The sequence below is a fragment of the Rhinoderma darwinii genome, chromosome 7, assembly GCF_050947455.1.
Source record: "Rhinoderma darwinii isolate aRhiDar2 chromosome 7, aRhiDar2.hap1, whole genome shotgun sequence".
NCBI lineage: Eukaryota > Metazoa > Chordata > Amphibia > Anura > Rhinodermatidae > Rhinoderma > Rhinoderma darwinii.
The window spans coordinates 57,959,807-57,974,252 of record NC_134693.1 but is presented as its reverse complement, the minus strand read 5'-3'; the positions used below and the strand labels follow the sequence as shown (position 1 = coordinate 57,974,252).

Here is a 14,446-nt window from a genome sequence, read left to right as displayed (position 1 = left end):
GTACCCACTTTTATAGCATCACAATAAAGTTCCCAGAATATAATTACTAAGTTTCACTATATCTTTTTCTGCCTTTAATACATCAATTTAATTCAAACTTTTCTTAGTCTCTGTTCACACTACCATTTTTAAAGGGTTCTGTAAGGGGCTCCAGTATTTTTAATGGCAAGAATAGCATAGTCTGGAGGGCTATTCTTGCCAACAAAAATACTGGAACCCCAACAGATACCTCAAGGACCTCAATTTAAATCAATGGGATCTTTCCGATACGTTGGGGACAGTTTGAAAGTTGGTACATCAGAGCTTTCATGGTTCACTTTTGAATGTAAGCCATAACACTTATGTGAACAGAGCCTAGTGGTAAAAAATCCCCTATCCTCCTAAGGCCTTGTTCACACAACTGTGTTCGGGACAGTATCCCCACGGGGAGGCAGGGACACCTAGCGTCATATATAACTATGATGCTAGTAGCCCGGCTCCCTAAACTGTGTTCGGTCCAAGAAATGCAGCCGACATGGAGTCGATATATCGCGGACCAAACACGTTCGTGTGAGCCTTAGTCTCAGTATAAAATACCTAGTCAATAAAATGAGTCAAATAGATCATTGTATCGGTCATTATAAGATGAATTGTATTGACTCTAGGACACCTTTACCAAGAGTTAACACTGTGTTAGTTTATTATCATCATAAAAATATTTAATTCCTAACTTGCACCTGCCTAAAGAGGCTGATACTCTTTGGGGCGCCAGTCTTAGGGCATGACCACACATGGCGGAATTCCTCCGCAACTGTCCGCATCGATGCCGCACAGAATCTGCGTTGCAGATTCTGCAGCGGATCTGCACAAAATGTGCAGTACATTGATGCGGACTAGCTGCTGCAGACTGCGGGAAAAGTGCTTCCCTTCTCCCTATCAGTGCAGGATAGAGAGAAGGGACAGCACTTTCCCTAGTGAAAGGAAACGATTTTCATACTTACCGGCCGTTGTCTTGGTGACGCGTCCCTCTTTCGGCATCCAGCCCGACCTCCCTGGATGACGCGCCAGTCCATGTGACCGCTGCAGCCTGTGCTTTGCCTGTGATTGGCTGCAGCCGTCACTTACACTGAAACGTCATCCTGGGAGGCCGGACTGGAGACAGACGCAGGGAGTTCTCGGTAAGTATGAACTTATATGTTTTTTTACAGATACATGTAGATTGAGATCGGTAGTCACTGTCCCGGGTGCAGAAACAGTTACTGCCGATCGCGTAACTCTTTCAGCACCCTGGACAGTGACTATTTACAGACGTCTCCTAGCAACGCTCCCGTCATTACGGGAGCCCCATTGACTTCCTCAGTCTGGCTGTAGACCTAGAAATACATAGGTCCAGCCAGAATGAAGAAATGTCAAGTTAAAAAAGCAAGACGCATCCGCAGCACACATGACATGTGCATGACAGCTGCGGACTTCATTGCGGAACTTTGAATCTCCATTGAAGTCAATGGAGAAATTCCGCCATGAGTCCGCCACTGCTCCGCAACAGACAGAGCATGCTGCGGACACCAAATTCCGCTCCGCAGCCTATGCTCCGCAGCGGAATTGTACGCATCGTGTAAACGAACACTGCTAAATTAAAGTGAAAGTCAATGGAGAAACGGCTCCGCTGCGGATTAACGCTGCGGAGTGTCCGCAGCGGAATTTAAGTGAAATTCCGCTATGTGTGAACCCGCCCTAAATCTAAAGAGTGCTGGTGTAAGACGCGCCTAATTTATTAAGAGACGCATGCCAATTAATAAATCAGCCGCATCTTCGCTGTCCGTTCAAATCTCAAATCTACTGCAACTATAATATAGAGTGGATTTGCGCTATAATTTACACCAGGGTCCTAGCGTAAATTACAGTACATTTGATGGAAATAAATGAGATTGATCCGGAGTGTATATATAAAAAATAACTTTTACTTAATTTCTTTAAAACATAAGCATTTTGCGACATGTGCGCATAAATTCTCTTCATTCGTCACAGCTGTATGCAATTTTTCATGTGTTTTTTCACAGTATGCATATACAACAATATTAAAGACAGCAAAATAGTCCACCTTTTTAGGTTTCCTAATCCATATGGTTTCAATAATTTGTTAATTTCAGAGGTTCTCTCATAAACACTTAGGTGATCTGTTTGTCATATAAGATATACAGGAGACATAAGATTTTTCGGGCAGTTGCCCTCCTACCCCTTTTATTTTTGGGATGGTGATGTTCCTTTCAGGAGTTGTCTGTCAAGTCCTGGATTTAATTGAACCTCTGATGTAGGGTAATTTCTCTCCCAATTTCTCTCCCAACGCGTTTCCTCTGACCCATTGATTCCTCAGAGGAGATAGGTCATGAATGCTGCTTCGTCCTATTTCATGGGAAGCTGCATGAAAATTAGATGTGGCTGTCTCGTGAAGAGAGTAGCTTGCTGTCAGCAAAGCATGCTTGCAGTGGCAAGAGAATGGCCTCTCGGTTTGGAGGCAGAGTATCAGCGTCTGGTCCTGACGCCTGCTGTCACTACACTAAAGGATTCCCTGTCTCTTTTTATATCCATTTCCCTCCCACCCATACACACCTCCCAGGTGTAACACACCTCCCCAGTGACGTATTTAGAAGAGGTGGGGGGGGGGCATGTACTGAAGGGGGCGGGGACCCGCGCCGCCGCCGACACAAGGGAAAATTTCCCTGTGTCTGAGGTGACACAATCGCGCCGCAGGCCTCCGCCCTAATGTCCCCAGATCGTGCTCCCTCGACATCTCCTAACAGAGGAGATTACGCTGCAAGAACTCCCACATGCACGAGATCTGGCGGAATTATTGTCTGTAAACAAAAAACACAGAGGAACAGGTCCTTTCACAACTTGCAAACTAAAGAGTCAAAAGATGCCTCCTATCGGGGAGACCTCGGTTATAGATGTATTTCAAGAAATGGTCATCAATGACCTCATGAAAATTGATGTACACAAAAAATTAACTAATTTGACAAGAAATGAAAACCAAGCATTAATCTCTCTGGAAAAGGATGAGAACATTGTGATCAAAGCCTCCGACAAGGGGGGAAATGTCGTCATTTTGGAAAGGGAGAAATATATAGAGATTTGCAATAACATCCTTAGTGATCCTGTGAGTTACAAAATTCTTACGGAAGACCCTACTACCAAATTTAAAAAAGATCTAATGAAAATACCCAATGACGCCAAAAGTAACAATCTCATCGACGAACACGAGTATAAATTCATGATGATCAACAAGCCCAAGATCCCCACTTTCTATGCTCTCCCCAAGATACAGTACATTTGATGGGCAATGGAAGGCCAAGCACCCCTTCCGCTAAACCCAAACCACTTTTTGGGGAAGTTGTGTAAGCGGCGCAAATGGCACAAACTTTTAGTAAACTGGCGTAGAAAGAATAAAAAAAAACCCTTTGTCTTACACAGGTGTCTAAATTTAGCTCCTGAAGTATTAAGCCTATTTTGGCATAATGTCCTGTAGAAATGTTCATTTTTGCACTGCCGCATTCAGCGAGCCAATCATTTTTTTATTTTTCTGTTGGCAAATCTGTATGACGGCTTGCTTTTTGCAGAATAAGTTGTACTTTACTGGGGCACTATTTTGGAGTACATAGAATGTGTTGATTAAGCTTTATTAAATCTTTATAGGGTGTGTAGAAAAAATCTAACAGCGATAGAACGATTTTTTTTGTGTTTTGAATCTAAATCGTTCACCACGTGGTGTTTTCTATGGGTCGGTACAATTAAAATGATAACAAATATGTATAGGTTTTTTTATGTTTTGTACAATAAAAACACTTTTTCATTCAAATATTTTTTTTTTGCATTGCTGTATTCCTAGCACCATAACTTTTTTTATTTTTCAGTTGTACCCATTTGTGTGCTTGTTTTTTTGCGGAACGAGATGTTCTTTATGTTACCATTTTGTGGTACATGGTATTTACTGAATACCTTTTATTAGTAGAGGTTGAAAAAAAATCAACATTGTTTTTTTGCAATTTTTTTGTATGTCAATCATGGTTTAACCCTTTCATGCCGACAATCTGTACATGGACGTCCTTTTCGCACATACCCCGTGCTGCCAGGACGTGTATGTACAGATCTCTGTTCCAGCCGCTGTGAAATGCGCTCGGACGCCGGCTGTGTCAGTGTCTGCGGCTCCCCAGCAACCTGTTCTCTGACAGCCAAACCGATTGGTTCAGCTACAGAGAATATGATCACCGATATTAACCGCTTCCTGACCGCCCACAGTAAATTCACGTCGGCGCTTGCTGGGTTCTGTGCAGCGCCAACGTGAATTCACAGTGGGTGTTAAAAGCGCGATCCGGTTGTCTCAGAGTAGTGCTGACACCCGGATCGCGCTGTCAACCCCTGCCTCTGGTCCCGGAGAAATGACCGGGACCTGATTGTTTCAGGTCCCGATCATGTGATCGCAGGGAAAGTTTGTTGTAGCAACAAACTGGAAAGTTTGTTGCTACAACAAACTTTCCAGAGGACAGATTGCGGGTGCTGCCGTCGGTTGCATGGCAAAACCGGAGGCCATACAACAGCCTCCGGTCTGCCATTCACGGAAGCCTATGAGGACCAGCTGGTCCTCATAGGCTTCCTGTCAGTGTGACTGTCAACGTCACACTGACAGTTTATAACACCTAGGTAGTGTAATGTATTATAGTAGCCATCAGTGCTGCAGGTCTTCAAGTTAAACAAGTTAAAAAAAAAGTAATAAAAAATGTTTTATAAAAGTGTAAAAACAAGTTATAAGCTACAAAAACATTAAAATGCTTTTTTTCCTATAATAAGCCTTTTATTATAGGAAAAAAAAAAAAACGTTAAAAAAGTACACATATTTGGTATCACCGCGTTCGTAACGATCCCAACTACAAAACTATAATATTATTTTTCCCGCACGCTGAACACCGCAAAAAATAATTATAAAACCATACTAGCATCACTATTTTTTTGGTCATCACCCCTCACAAAATATAAAATAAAAAGTGATCAAAAATTAGCATGTACCCCAAAATAATACCAATAAAAACTACAACCCGTTCCGCCAAAAACAAGCCTTTACACAGCTTTTTTGACTGAAAAATAAAAAAATTATGGCTCTCAGAATATGGTAACACAGAAAAGAAATTATTTTATAGAAAAGTTATTTTATTGCGCAAACGCCACAAAACATAAAAATAACTATATACATATGGTATCACCGTAATCGTACTGACCTGCAGAATAAAGTAAAATGTTATTTATAGCGCACAGTGATTACTGTAAAAAAAAAGGACAAAAAAGATTGTCAAAATGTATGTTTTTTTGTCACTTTGCTTGCCAAAAAAATCGAATAAAAAGTGATCAAAAAATCACATGTACCCTAAAATGGTATCAATGAAAACTACAGATTGTAACGTAACAAATAAGCCCTCGCACAGCTCCGGTGGAGAAAAAATTAAAAAAAGTTCTGCCGCTCAGAATATAGCGACAGAAATTGTGCAGTGTCCAAAAGCGGATAAGATTGACCATTTATCAGTGCGACACCGGCCACATATCTATGAATTATTATTTATTTACCGCATGATTATACCCTCTTATTATGCCCTGATGTAGTACGCACAGATTACATATACCCTGATATAGTCCGTACAGATTACATATGCCCCCATATTATAAACTGATATACCAGCAAAACCCCAAACAGAACTATTACCAAGCAAAATCTGCACTCCAAATGCCAAATGGCGCTCCTTCCCTTCTGAGCTCTGCCGTGGGTCCAAACAGCAGTTTATTACCACATATGGGGTATTTCCATAATCGTGAGAAATAGCTTTACAAGTTTAGGGGTGCTTTTTATTATTTATTCCTTGTAAAAATTGAATTTTTTTATATTTTTTCAGAAAAAAAAGTAGATTTTCATTTTCACAAACATATTCCAATAAATAAAGCAAAAGACCTGTCTGGTCAAGATGCTAACTATACCCCTAGATAAATTCCTTGAGGTGTGTAGTTTGCAAAACCATGTCACTTTTGGGGAGTTTCCACTGTTTTGGCACCACAAGACCTCTTCAAATCTGACATGGTGACTAAAATGTATTCTAAAAAAAAAAGGAGGCCCCAAAATCCTCTAGGCGCTCCTTCGCTTCTGAGGCCTGTGTATCAGTCCAGTAGCACACTAGGGTCACATGTGGGATATTTATAAAAACTGCAGAATCTGGGCAATAAATATTGAGTTGCAATTCTAGGGTGAAACCTTCTGTGTTACAGAAAAAAATGTATTACAAATGAATTTCGGCAAAAAAATAATAATTTGTAAATTTTAATTTCTGTGAAGCACCTAAAGGGTTAATAAACTTTCTGAATGCTGTTTTGAATACTTTGAGGGGTGCAGTTTTTAAAATGGGGTGATTTATGGGGGTCTATCTAGTACATAAGGCCCTCAAAGCCACTTCAAAACTGAACTGGTCCTTGACAAAATAGCCTTTTGAAATTTTCTTGAAAATGTGAGAAATTGCTGCTAAAGTTCTAAGCCTTGTAACGTCCTAGAAAAATAAAATAATGTTCAAAAAACAATGCAAATATAAAAGTAGACATATGGGGGATGTTAATTAGCAACAATTTTGTGTGGTATTACTATCTGTTTTACAAGTAGATTACATTTAAAATAAGAAAAATTAGAATTTTTGCAAATTTTCTTACAATTTTGCTGTTTTTCACAAATAACCTATGAATTTATTGACTAAATTTTTCCACTAACATAAAGTACAATATGTCACGAAAAAACAATCTCTGAATCGCTTGGATAGGCAAAAGCAATCCAGAGTTAATACCACATAAAGTGTCAGATTTGAAAAAATGGGGCTGGTCATTGAGGTATCGATGACCCTTGGTCCTGAAAGGGTTAAATAATGTGTTACCTTTATTGTTCAGGTCTCTACAATTGCGGCAATACTGTATATATGTATTTGATTTTTTGTTTACACTTTTACAAAATAAACCATTTTTTATAGAAAAAATAGTTGTATTTAATTTTATTTCCAATTTATTTATGAACATTTATTTAACTATCTATTTAGTCCTACTAGGGGACGTCACAATGCAATCTTTTGATCGCTTATATAATGCTTCAATATACACTACCGTTCAAAAGTTTGGTGTCACCCAGACAATTTTGTGTTTTCCATGAAAACTCACACTTATAGTTATCAAATGAGTTGCAAAATGACTAGAAAATATAGTCAAGACATTGACAAGGTTAGAAATAATGATTTTTATTTGAAATAATAATTTTCTCCTTCAAACTTTGCTTTCGTCAAAGAATGCTCCATTTGCAGCAATTACAGCATTGCAGACCTTTGGCATTCTAGCTGTTAAATTGCTGAGGTAATCGGGAGAAATTTCACCCCATGCTTCCAGAAGCCCCTCCCACAAGTTGGATTGGCTTGATGGGCACTTCTTGCGTACCATACGGTCAAGCTGCCCCCACAACAGCTCTATGGGGTTGAGATCTGGTGACTGCGCTGGCCACTCCATTACAGATAGAATACCAGCTGCCTGCTTCTTCCCTAAATGGTTCTTGCATAATTTGGAGGTGTGCTTTGGGTCATTGTCCTGTTGTAGGATGAAATTGGCTCCAATCAAGCGCTGTCCACAGGGTATGGCATGGCGTTGCAAAATGGAGTGATAGCCTTCCTTATTCAAAATCCCTTTTACCTTGTACAAATCTCCCACTTTACCAGCACCAAAGCAACCCCAGACCATCACATTACCTCCACCATGCTTGACAGATGGCGTCAGGCACTCTTCCAGCATATTTTCAGTTGTTCTGCGTCTCACAAATGTTCTTCTGTGTGATCCAAACACCTCAAACTTCGATTCGTCTGTCCATAACACTTTTTTCCAATCTTCCTCTGTCCAATGTCTGTGTGCTTTTGCCCATATTAATCTTTTCCTTAAATTAGTCAGTCTCAGATATGGCTTTTTCTTTGCCACTCTGCCCTGAAGGCCAGCATCCCGGAGTCGCATCTTCACTGTAGACGTTGACACTGGCGTTTTGCGGGTACTATTTAATGAAGCTGCCAGCTGAGGACCTGTGAGGAGTCTATTTCTCAATCTACGGACTCTAATGTACTTGTCTTGTTGCTAAGTTGTGCAGCGGGGCCTCCCACTTCTCTTTCTACTCTGGTTAAAGCCTGTTTGTGCTGTCCTGTGAAGGGAGTAGTGCACACCGTTGTAGGAAATCTTCAGTTTCTTGGCAATTTCTCGCATGTAATAGCCTTCATTTCTAAGAACAAAAATAGACTGTCGAGTTTCACATGAAAGCTCTCTTTTTCTAGCCATTTTGAGAGTTTAATCGAACCCACAAATGTAATGCTCCAGATTCTCAATTAGCTCTAAGGAAGGTCAGTTTTATAGCTCCTCTAAATAGCAAAACTGTTTACAGCGGTGCTAACATAATTGCACAAGGGTTTTCAAGTGTTTTCTAATCATCCATTAGCCTTCTAACACAGTTAGCAAACACAATGTACCATTAGAACACTGGAGTGATGGTTGCTGGAAATGGGCCTCTATACACCTATGTAGATATTGCATTAAAAACCAGACGTTTGCAGCTAGAATAGTCATTTAGCACATTAACAATGTATAGAGTGTATTTCTGATTAATTTAATGTTATCTTCATTGAAAAAAACTGTGCTTTTCTTTCAAAATTAAGGAAATTTCTAAGTGACCCTAAACTTTTGAACGGTAGTGTACTTAGTATACCAAAACATTATTGCCTGTCAGCGTAAAACTAACAGGCAATCTATTAGGCCATGCCTCTGGCACAGCCTAATAAGGCATACCGTCTTTGTTAGGCCCCCGGCTGCCATGGCAACCCATCGGCGGCCTGTGATTGCAATTTGACCGCAGTATTTAAGGGATTAAACTGCCAGAATCGGCGTTATCTCTGATCCCGACCATTAATGCAGGAGCCCGGCTATCAGTGAACGCCGAGCTCCCATGGTGATCGCTCAGGCACTGCTTAATGTAAGCCTGACAATGACCTATAGTTATGTCAGGATGGCTTAAGGGGTTTGCGCATAGTCTAAAACATTTTTATATTGCCTATAAAAGGCCCCTGGTGGTCCCTTTTGTCATAGGTCAGGCCTTTGTAATCTTTTGTTTCTAAATGCATTTCAGAAGTTAAATATTAGTTTATTGTTAAAATGATAAAAAGTATGGCTCAACTAGCCATTATTCCAGAAACAGGCAAAAGCAGGTGATTGGCGACAGGGAAGTTGTATCAGAGTGAACGAAGTTGCTCAGACACTCCAGGACCACCCACCCTGCTTATTATAGTATATCGCTACACCCTTGCCAATAGACATACTTGAGCCATACTTTTTATCAATTTAACAATAAACTAAAATTTTAATCGTTCTATCAGGCGGTGAATTCACATTTACATTTTTGAACGACACTTGTTATCCAATATACAGGGAATCATTTCAGAAGTTAGCAATATTTTTGGGGAAGTTTGTATGTCCTGGGACCCACAACGCTCAGTAATATAATATTGTATATATCTTCTTGAAGTGCAGTTGTGAAATATTGTCATTAATTGAAACACCCAGGGGAATCCACAAGAGAAAGGTGGTTATACGATTAAAACCTCCCCCTTGTACCCTCACTCCTTCTGGATGTGGCTCTCCTCCTCAGGGTGTTGTACATACAGTCTGAATGTAATGTTTTCTACCATCTGCTGGCAAAAGATTAACATTACATGGGATATTTTCCCAGTTCACCAGCAGATGGCAATACATACAGGCAGCAGCGTGGTCACAGAGGAAGGGGAAGAGAGAGCTCCATCATCTTCAAATCACTGCTGACTGGAGCAGTCCTGTTCTCCTGTGCCCAGCCTCTCTGTGAGAGATATTCACCAAAGAAGGTGTGTGTGTGTGTGTGTGTGTCACAGTGTGTATATGTGTGTACGTAGGTCACATTGTCTGTGTATTTGTGTGTATCTAATTATGTATGTGCTTGTGTGAATATATGTATATACTGTTTGTGTGTTTTTTTTGTGTATGTATGAACTTACCTTCTGAGTATGGCCGAGAACCCCCTTTACAAAACCCTGCCTATGACCCTGCTGTTTTATGAAATGCAGTCTTGATATAGTCTCGCTCATGCCAAACTATATCTTGTAAAAGGGACTTTATAGTATTACATGTCCTGGGACCGACAATATTCGCAATTAAATGTGTCAAATACAAAAGAATACGTTGGCATTGGATAAATAATAAAAATAAGAAAAAATTAATTTTATATTTACTTACTTTGCTCTTAGTAGATCTTGATCTTTAAGTGCAGAGCCCTGTAAGTAGATGACTCTTTGAGACCACATTGGGATCTGAAGAACACGCCTGACTTGAACATCCATCTCCGTGGGACACAAGATCACCACATAATAATCCTGTTTTCAATAGACATGGAAATTATACAAATACACTAGTACTGCAATATTTAATGTGGTCATCTAGTAGATTTGGTTATGTTATGTTATGTTTGGCCTTCCAGACCAAGCTAGGGCCAGCTATTCAGAATAAATGCTATTTCCAAAAGAGACACGGGTCATATAATCAACTATGGCTATGTTCACATCTGCGTCAGGGCTCCGTCGGAATGGAGCCCTGACTGACACAAATTGTAGTTGACTACGCGATTCATCCCGTCAAAACGACAGAACCCTTGCACAATGGAGACAAATGGAAACAATTGGCACCAGATTCATCACTATTGAAATTAATGGTGATGAAAACGGAAACCTACGGTTTCAGTTTGTATTATTCACGGCTCCGTTCTGACGGAAAGCTCAGTCGGAACAGAGACCTGACACCGATGTGAACTAAGACTAATAAATTGAATGAATCAATCCAAAAAGTAATAGAATCCAGCAACAAGTGGCCTGCTGTGGCTGGGCTTCATTACTCTGAAAATTACTGTATAAAACATATTTTATTCATTTATATAGCGGCAACATATTTTGCATTGCTGTACAGAGATTGTTATTATTCATTGGAAATCCCAATCTGAATTCCAAATAAGCCTATTAGTATGTATTTGGAGTGTGGCAGGAAATTGGAGAACCCCGAGGAGAGCCACACAATTATGGAGAGCATACAAACTCCATCAGATGTTGTCCTTGGACGGATTTAAGCCCAGGACCCTGCAATGCAAGGCTAAAATCTTCTCATTAAGCAACCGTGCTGCCATATATATATATATATATATATATATATATATATATATATATATACTTCAGCCACACCCATTGTAAAAATCTGCATAAAAACAGCCACGCCAAATATTGAAATTAGTATGGGTTGTGACTTTAGACATGGCACTAAAGAAGTAGTAGGACAACAGCACACGTCTTCAAATCATCAAAGTGGTTTTATTGTCAAGACATCCACAAACGACAAGCAACGTTTCGACCCATAGTGAGTGAAGGGTCTTTGTCAAGCCTAACATTATGTCTAAAAACATCGTTATAAATGGGTGAATACAAATGATCACATGGCCCATTCCAACCAGTGAACATCGTGAATCTGGTCTCCCAGGTGAAGCATACATTAGTCTTAATGACATACATCAAATAGTTATATAATCTTCAAAAACGTGCAAAACTACAATGTGTAATACATCTTTAATACATCATCATCAATAATATATCAATCATTGTTATTACAATAGAAAAGTGAAGGAGGAAAGTTCACCACACTCCAGGTTCCAGCTACGATCACAGAGCTCTACTGTGCATGCTCAGCAATCAATCATCTCTGCTGTGCAAAAACAGACCAGCATTCGATCCAAAATAGTGATCAAAGTATGTATAAATGTAAGACATCCTCAGTCATAACAGGAATCCATCATATTGCAGCTCCATATCTGTATATTTTGAGGCAAAATTAATTCAATAATTAAAAACGTCTTCACTCTGTATAAGTCACATGTGAACAGGGCAGACGGAGGGAGAAGGGATCAGGTTCATATTACTTCATGATATCAATCACTAGAAGTTAAATATAAGACATCCTCAGTCATAACAAGAATCCATCATACTGCAGCTCCATATCTGTATATTTTGAGGCAAAAATAATTCAATAATTAAAAACGCCTTCACTCTGTTTAAGTCACATGTGAACAGGGCAGACGGAGGGAGAAGGGATCAGGTTCATATTACTACATGATATCAATCCCTAGGAGTTAATGTCATCAAATACTATTTAGTGTTAAACCGCCTACATAAATCGGATCACCGAAGTGATTCAAAAACTTTCTAGGGAATGCTTGTAACTTCTGTCCGACAAATCATGTTGGACAATAATACCGCACAAAACACGAGATTTATATAATGATGATAAAAAAGCCTTCATTCCGTGATGTGAAGTCACATGTGAACAGGGCAGACAGAAGAAGAAGGGATCAGGTTCATATTACTACATGATATCAATCACTAAAAGTTAGTGTCATCAAATACTCTTTAGTGTTAATTCGCCTACATAAATCGAATCACTCAAAGTGATTAAAAGACTTTCTAGGGAATGCTCGTAATATCTGTCCAACGAAACATGTCGGACACCTATATCGCACAGAACACGAGATTTATATAATGATGATAGAGCATCAACCATAGCCCACCCAATCAAAAAACCACTATACTCAAAAATATTGCATAAAAAATACAGATGGATGCCAACATGAAAGGAACCGCTATAACCTTCGTTCTGATCATAAATCCACTGGCGTGTGGTGAATAAACCTCCATCACGAACATGCTCAAATCTGTAAGAAATATTCCAAAAATATCAAGACCCTCAGGGATACAAGACGATGAACAAACCATGGTAAATTGAAGAGCTGGAATATGAGTGTTAAGTTCTAACAAAAACTGATCAAGACCCAACCTATCACCTTCCCATATGACAAAAATGTCATCAATAAATCTCCACCAGCAGCGGATGTGATCCATATGGGGGGAGGTGTAGACATACTCCTCCTCAAAGGTGGACATGAAGATGTTCGCATACGTTGGGGCCACGTTGGACCCCATCGCCGTCCCCCTTAGCTGTAAATAGAACTGGTCACCAAAGAGAAAATAATTCTTCCTTAGTACCAGCTCCAGCAGCTGGAGGATGAAGCGTCTACACCCTGGGTCACATCCGGTGCTGGTGAGTCTTTAATATCAGACACAGATTTACGTGCAATTCAGATTTCGTTGTATATATGATTACATGTCCTTGTTCATTGATTTACATAGGAGAGACAACTATGCCTATTAAATTGAGAATTAATAAGCATAAAAGTACAATCAGAAAGAAAATGATGGAACTTCCATTACCAAGGCATTTTATTGAAAAGAATCATCAGTTAAATCAATTGAGATTTAGGGTAATAGATTGTGTCCCGATACTCAGGAGGGGAGGGGATAGACAGAAGCTATTGAAAAAGAAAGAATTACGTTGGATCTTTGAGTTAGATTCCCTATACCCCAAAGGTTTGAATCTAGAATACAAGATAATTCCTGGACTCTGAAATCCCATTGCTGTTTTTAACATTTTTTTAATATTGTACACTTGATGGGTGATTTCTGACACATTGTGTAGCATCTATTTTTTTGCATCGTCTTGTATCCCTGAGGGTCTTGATATTTTTGGAATATTTCTTACAGATTTGAGCATGTTCGTGATGGAGGTTTATTCACCACACGCCAGTGGATTTATGATCAGAACGAAGGTTATAGCGGTTCCTTTCATGTTGGCATCCATCTGTATTTTTTATGCAATATTTTTGAGTATAGTGGTTTTTTGATTGGGTGGGCTATGGTTGATGCTCTATCATCATTATATAAATCTCGTGTTCTGTGCGATATAGGTGTCCGACATGTTTCGTTGGACAGATATTACGAGCATTCCCTAGAAAGTCTTTTAATCACTTTGAGTGATTCGATTTATGTAGGCGAATTAACACTAAAGAGTATTTGATGACACTAACTTTTAGTGATTGATATCATGTAGTAATATGAACCTGATCCCTTCTTCTTCTGTCTGCCCTGTTCACATGTGACTTCACATCACGGAATGAAGGCTTTTTTATCATCATTATATAAATCTCGTGTTTTGTGCGGTATTATTGTCCAACATGATTTGTCGGACAGAAGTTACAAGCATTCCCTAGAAAGTTTTTGAATCACTTCGGTGATCCGATTTATGTAGGCGGTTTAACACTAAATAGTATTTGATGACATTAACTCCTAGGGATTGATATCATGTAGTAATATGAACCTGATCCCTTCTCCCTCCGTCTGCCCTGTTCACATGTGACTTAAACAGAGTGAAGGCGTTTTTAATTATTGAATTATTTTTGCCTCAAAATATACAGATATGGAGC

At 39.5% G+C, this 14,446-nt stretch overlaps 1 protein-coding gene across 6 annotated transcripts in view; it reads right to left on the bottom strand.

Moving 5' to 3' along the window:
- Positions 1-14,446, bottom strand: part of KCNT2 (potassium sodium-activated channel subfamily T member 2) — a 675,220-nt gene that overhangs the window by 280,084 nt on the left and 380,690 nt on the right. For all 6 annotated transcript variants that reach the window (XM_075833425.1, XM_075833427.1, XM_075833430.1 and 3 more), the window contains exon 11: positions 10,333-10,469. In XM_075833425.1, coding sequence (XP_075689540.1) covers positions 10,333-10,469 — 137 coding nt within the window. The remainder of the gene's footprint in view (positions 1-10,332; positions 10,470-14,446) is intronic.